The sequence below is a fragment of the Anoplopoma fimbria genome, chromosome 4 (genome assembly GCF_027596085.1).
Source record: "Anoplopoma fimbria isolate UVic2021 breed Golden Eagle Sablefish chromosome 4, Afim_UVic_2022, whole genome shotgun sequence".
Classification (NCBI taxonomy): Eukaryota; Metazoa; Chordata; class Actinopteri; order Perciformes; family Anoplopomatidae; genus Anoplopoma; species Anoplopoma fimbria.
Genome location: NC_072452.1, coordinates 19751449 through 19758346, shown reverse-complemented (window position 1 = coordinate 19758346; position 6898 = coordinate 19751449). Strand labels below are relative to the sequence as shown.

General features: G+C 40.8%; 1 protein-coding gene across 1 annotated transcript in view; it reads left to right on the top strand.

Moving 5' to 3' along the window:
- The window catches only part of slit3 (slit homolog 3 (Drosophila)), a 238724-nt gene extending 236216 nt beyond the window's left edge, over window positions 1–2508 (top strand). Inside the window, exons 34-38 of the mRNA XM_054597169.1 lie at window positions 317–471; window positions 932–1092; window positions 1610–1767; window positions 1891–2096; window positions 2207–2508. Coding sequence (XP_054453144.1) covers window positions 317–471; window positions 932–1092; window positions 1610–1767; window positions 1891–2096; window positions 2207–2460 — 934 coding nt within the window. The 3' untranslated portion in view covers window positions 2461–2508. The remainder of the gene's footprint in view (window positions 1–316; window positions 472–931; window positions 1093–1609; window positions 1768–1890; window positions 2097–2206) is intronic.
- The last annotated feature ends 4390 nt before the right edge of the window (window positions 2509–6898 follow it).

The window sequence follows — 6898 nt, the reverse complement described above, 5'->3', positions numbered from 1 at the left end:
AGATCGAGAGCTCAATATAATCTCTTTCAAAAGGGCACTGCAACGAGGATGTATTCGGTCTGTTTTATGTCAGAGAATAACACTTCAACTTGGATTTCCCTCATTTCTTTTTCATTTGGTTTGGTCGATTTGCAAACACAACAAAACAAAGAAAAAAAATAATGAGTCTGTTTTGTGTCGGGCATTCCCAGTTTGCTCCATCGTGTTTTTTCCTCCCTAATTCTCTTGTCTGGTTTAGAATTCAACTGTAATTTATCATAATAGGAACCATACTGAAAATCCCTCCTTCCCTTTTTTCCCTGTGTGTGTGTTACAGCGTGGAGACGGTGAATGACGGGCTCTTCCACACGGTTGAGCTTTTGATTCAGAACCGTTCACTGAGCCTGGTGGTGGATAACGGGGCCCCCAAGAGCCTGGGCAAGCTAGCACGCCAGCCCTCCGTCGACCACAACACCCAGCTTTACATAGGAGGTATGCACACCCATTCATACATACGTCTACACACATTCAAGGACACATGTTCTGTACATACAGATGTTACTTTTCCCCGCCCTTTACTGCCTTTCTGTGGTTGTGATCGCATGTTTGCCATGCATGGGTACATTTAAATGCAGCCACAACATGCAAATACGCACACACACATGCTACGTCCCAGGATAGGATGTGGTGAAGAGATGGTGAACCTTTTTTTTTTTTATGTTTTCAACTTTTCCCACAAAAAAAGGGCTAGACATACTGCTGGGAACAGTTGGCCTTTATTCTCAAGTAGAAAGAAACATAATGTTGTTGTGCAATAGTGAGAGCTTTAACGCCAACTACTCGGAGAAGTAATTGTATTTTACTTAACAAATGGATAAAGAATTAACCAATAGATGATTGAAGTGTATTAATTGAGCAATCTCTTATTTCTCTTTATTCACATTTTTCTCAGGAGTACCATCTCAAGTGGTGGCCTCAGGTCTACGACCCGGCCCCGAACGTTCCCTTCAGGCTTTTAACGGATGCATCCACAATGTCCGAATCAACGGGGAGCCTCAAGACCTGAGCTACCGAGCCTCAGGAGGAGTGCGACTGCAAGGGGCAGAGGGCAAGGTAATAGCATGGGGGGGGTTGGTTTTTGGCAACATACCTGGCTTTAAAGGAGGTATGCAGCAGCCTGTAGAGCCATATTGAGTAATTTATTCTAACCTTTTTTGGTGCTAGTTTTTGACAGAACACTTATAAGTAATATCAGCAAACAAAGTTAAGTTACGCGAGAGAAAGCAGACATGAAGCAGAAAATTAGGATGCAAGATCTGATGACAATAATCCTGCTTCTACAAGGACTACATTTTCATAATTAGCAACCAACAGTAGAAACATTTTGACTGATATAATAAAGGTTTTTAGGGCACATTTAAAAAAAGTCATGCTGGTAGCAGCTGGAGAAGAAAAGAAAACAGTTATCGTCTCTCGTTTCCAGTCTTGATGACGGCTGTAGCTTTCATGAAACATCACAATCTCTGTCACATTATATGCTGCGTACTGATATTTGTCATATTTGCATTAAAGGCCCCTTGACTAGGCTTCCAATGACGGTATTTTCCTCCCTGTCTTTTTCTGTCACCAGGCTGAGGGCATTCTGGCAGGGTGTCATTCCTGCAGTGTGTGTGCTCAGGGTGCGTGCAGGGAGGGTGGAGAGACGGGGGTAACATGCGACTGTCCCCCGGGACGCAGCGGGGCCCTGTGTGACCAGACGACGGCACCGAGCGCCTGTCAGAACAGCAGGTGAGCCGAGACAGCAGACACCGGGCAGAAAGTTAGATGTATGAAAATGATGGCACATCTGGCCCAACATAACCCACCTCCTCTAACCTGTCACCCCTCTTCCCTTCCTCCCTCTCACTCCAGATGTGCTCATGGACTGTGTGTGCCAAAGGGCCAGTCCTACAGTTGCCAGTGCAGTGAGGGCTACCAGGGTCAGTACTGTGACCGACGGCAGGAGCCACCGGCCTGCAGGGGTCAGCGCTGCGGACACGGAGAGTGTCGGGTGTCAGAGGGAGGAGAGCCGGTCTGCCACTGTCAGCCGGGGTACACCGGGCCCACCTGTGACACAGGTAAAACGGAAAACACAAGAAGGAGACATGGAGATTACACTGTGATCTGACAAACACCAGTACACAGAATATAATGTGTGTTTTATCATCCTTTCTCCATTAATGTCCAGAGTTCACATGTCAAGGAGAGATGGTGAGGGAGCAGCTGAAGCGCCACCACCCGATGAGAACCTGCACGTCCACCAGCAAGGTTCCCCGCATGGATTGTCCCCGATCCTGCCAGGCAGCGGCACCCCAAGGCGTTTGCTGCGGCGTCACCAAGAACAGAAGGAGGAAGGCGGTCTTCCGCTGCTCCGACGGCACCTCGTACTCCGAGGAGATGGAGACGGCCCTGGAGTGCGGCTGCTCCAAGTGCCCGTTGTAACGGCACCGTTTGTCAGTTCAACACCCACCGCTGCCATTATGTGAATTCTACACGTCTACGAGGCTGTCGCTCTGAGATTTTTTTTTTTTTTTTTTTTTTTTTTTTTTTTAATCCACGTTGATGAGCACCATCATTATGTGATTTTTTTTTTTTTTTTTTTTTTTTTTTTTTACACATTCAGTTTGACCGCTGCCAAATTGCCGCCGAGAGAAACCACAAACGGAAAACAAAAAATGGGACATGTGTGCGTGTTTTTTGACAGAGAGAAAATATATTGTAAGATATAAGTGAGAAAAAAACATAGAACTTATTTTTATTATGGATTTTTTTTTCTAAAAGATGATAAGAGGACTGATAAGTTGTGTTTTTTTTTTTTAATATGTTGATTATATGATGTGTTACATAGTATGGAAAGTTATTTTGTACGTTGTAAGGAGGACAAATACACAGCAGAACAGATTAACATTCCTTAAAAGTATATGAATTTATATGTTTGTATAAATCTATATAAAAATATACCCTAACCCAATGAATTCTATATTTTCAAAGTGTATTTGCATGATAATGTGAGTGCTGATGTGTGGGAGGCTTTGGACACTGAGAGAGGAGTGCTGAGAGAGAAGAGCCCCCTTGATCCCACAACAAGGAGGAGGTGGCCGTCTTTTGATGGCCTCCTTCTCGGAAAGAAAAAGGGAACTGTTTGTGCCTAGCTAACCTGCTTCACTATATAATGGACATCATCCTCACATGTGAGTTCTTTGAGAAACCATAAAAGACTCTTTCCACAGAGATGTATAACACGTTGTTCTATGGTGTGTTATTCTTTAGTTTGCTGTTGCACACCAGACTTGGAGCCACTTGAGGTTTGACATGAAGACATTTTCTATTCATTCGGAATAAAAACACAAGGGTGTGAAGTCATGAATTGAGCATCATGCTGAGTTAATGCCTATAAACTGCTGATATTTAAAATCAGTTTTAAAACAGATACAAAAGAAATCCCTGATCATAGCAGGGAAAAAAAAGGAGGTCAATTTTAATCAACTGCCCTTTTTTCAAAGAGAAACTTGATTCCATGCTGAACGTTTCACTTCCTCCTGTGGTTGAACGTTTTAGATGTGCATCACTGTTGGGTCTAGTTGCTTGTGGTCAGAGGTATGCTCTGTTGCTCCTGTAACCACCTCCAGCAGTGATGTCACGGTGCACCCTGGGGTACGCTTCTACATCGCTGCAAGAAGGCGAGATGTTAAACCACTGGAGGAAAAACGGCAAAAATATAATATTCAGCTTGTTTCAGTTGCTCTTTAAATGGCTGCTCAACGTTTGATGGTATTCTGACTGGGCAGGAAGACCATTTTGAAAATAAAGCCTTTCTGCCAAACACAAATGTATTTGCCTTAACAGATAAGTTTGTCCAAAATGATTGACAGGAATTGTTGATTTGTACAACGTCGAGTGCCTTGTCGTACTTATTTTTAAATCCAAAAATGTTGCTGCAATATTGTCAACCACTGCTACTGAATGTTGAACGTCTCCATGACAACACAATCAAAATGATATGGTGGCCTTTCTTAGTTCCCAAAGAAAATGATGCTGACGCTAAATAAATACTCATGTCTCCTGATCAGGTTGTGTGTGCCGGCCCTGTGAAATGTGTGGAAACTGAAACTGTCAAATTGGGTCAAAAACACAAGAAGCCATAAATGTGCCACAGTACATTTGGTGTGAATTATTTGTTGATATAAGCCTCATGTTTAATGTGAAATTGCAGCTTCAACAAGAACCCATTTGTTTTATTTGTTTCCTCTTACAGTGTTGATGTGTGATGCAGTGTGTTTTATGATAACATTGTAGAATGCAGGTCTCACTGTTTGGTGTGCTTTAAGGTGCAAACTCATACAAACCATGGAGCATGTAGAAAATGTTCACTTTTAAGTTTAAGGTGCAGCTTTTTTTATAATGTTTTATTGTTTAAATTTCCACATTGACAATGTTGGACGGAGGTTAAAAAAAAGTGTCTTGCAGTTATTGACCAGAAGACAGAGTGCTCCAGTCTGATCACAGCAAACCTCCACATTAACAACTCAGTTGCCCACTGAGGCAAAGTAGTCACTGTTTTGGACCGAGGTACAACAACACAGCTGAAAAAGAAAAGATCAGTACGGTATTAAACAGCCTATAGATGACTAACATAATTAAAAGCATAGCAAAAGACTATAATGTAACTACTACTGTATTGTTTACTTAATACATTGTTGCTTTGTTTACAACAGGTGCAAAGTATCGTCACACTTTTACAGATATTTCACAGCTAAAAGAATTCTTGGTTTTGAGACGTATCAGTATTATACAGTTTCCCACATCTTCCCTTCCTTCTACCTGATTCTCCTTCTACCTTTATTTCTTCATACCTTTCCTTTCCCCCCTCCTTTTCTCTGCCCTTCTGTCCAAGATGTCTCCTCTTTTTTCATTCATTATCACCAACTCTTCCCCTTTTCTCCTTCTTTTCTCCCTCTTTTCCTGCTTCTAAAGGTTTAGTTCTTCATTGTGAACAGGATCAAATACCTTAGTTATTAGTTATTGACACTAGAAATAACCTTTAAGTCAGTCATTTCCATTTTCCAGGTCTTAGGTTGAAAAAAACATGAATATGTGAGTGATGATAATTGATACTTATGTTGAATGTTCAAATTAAACTACAATTGAAACTATACTAATCGTCCATGTCTGTGTCTGAAATGAATTATTTATGCGACATCATTTGTTCCAGAAGTATTGATCAAGGAATATGTGATAGTGATTCTTTTTCTCATATTTCTATCCACGGTGTCAGCACTGTTACCGACAGAGAAAACATTCTGCAACTTGCAAATGATATATATTTTTTCCTTTAATAAGTTTAAGTGATTTCTTCACATTGACAAGAAAAGCAACATTTTGTGTAAAACCCAAATTTTTCGGACTATGGTTGACAAATATTCTTTATTTTGTCCAGCTGGAATCTAAGATAATTTGATCAAAAACCTTCTGAGACACAGTAAACTATAAACTATGCTGGGAGGGCATGGAGTTAAGATCTGTAAATGAGCCAAAGAATAAAAGGTTAAAACAGATTATATGAATAATATTTATTTATTCTACCATTGTCTTAACAGAGTGTTGTCAATTGTCATCATCCGTTTGAATTTTCTTTGATCTGCTGTCAGCATCATGTATGATTAGAGCATTGACAAAATATTCTTTATTTTAGCTTGACTGATTCATTCTGTGTAGTTATAGGAATGTTTACTGCTCTTTCAATACAAAACTCTTCCAAACATCTTTCTTGAATTTCCTCAAATGAGTGAAACAGCGCCCCCCTGTGTTGTAACGGCGAGGAGTCGTCAGTCCGTGTGGTCAAACGTGATATTGCACCCTTATTAAAGTCAACCGAGGAGAAGCCAGGTGGAGTTGATTGCATAATGCTGCATGTCAATCAATTAAGAGGCGGCCGCATGCTACAGCAAGCCCGTGAATGGACCCTCTGGATGACATGTTGTTTTCAGTCTTATTCTGAGCCCACTGCAAACAATAGAAAGTTAAACCTACACTATTTACCATGAAACAACCGGGAGAGACGGCTTGTTTTCCACTCTCACTAATGATGTCGGTTCCATGTTTTTGTAAGACTAGCTCTCTCAACAAACAAACAAACAAACAAACAAACAAACAAACAAACAAACAAACAAACAGACAGCAGTGGGACATGTGATGATATGAATTATGGCTGTTTGTGTGGATTTAACCTAATTTGCTTTGAATAATTTGCTATTTTTGCAGTGTTGCATTAAAAATGAGTTACCTGTTGTCATTTTCACTACACAGTGATGATGTGTTAATGCAGTTTCCATCTGCCCTGCTGGCACATCATGTACATCTGACAACATATTTACAAAAGTGTGTGTGTGTGTGTGTGTGTGTGTGTGTGTGTGTGTGTGTGTGTGTGTGTGTGTGTGTGTGTGTGTGTGTGTGTGTGTGTGTGTGTGTGTGTGTGTGTGTGTGTGTGTGTGTGTGTGTGCCCCCACTGGTAGTTACTTGAGAATGTCTTGCTTCTTGTTTTGTTTTTGAAGCTGTGCTGTTGGTACTTTTTATGTGTGCATATTGATAAGAGCGATAAGTCATGTATTTGATACACGCACTCATATTTGTGATGTGCTTGAAAACCTTGATCTGTAAATGTTATGATCTAACTAGACCTGAATCAGATGTATAAACATTGCACAACTGAACATATTTTCGTATGGTATGAAAATACACCAATGTGTGTAAGTCGTATATCTTTGATATATGCATTTTCTTTGTGAACATGTGTGTAGTCTAGAAGTCGACCAATTGTTTTCACTGCAGACAGTTTGACATAACATAAGATCGACATGTCAAACTGTAAGAAGAGCACAGA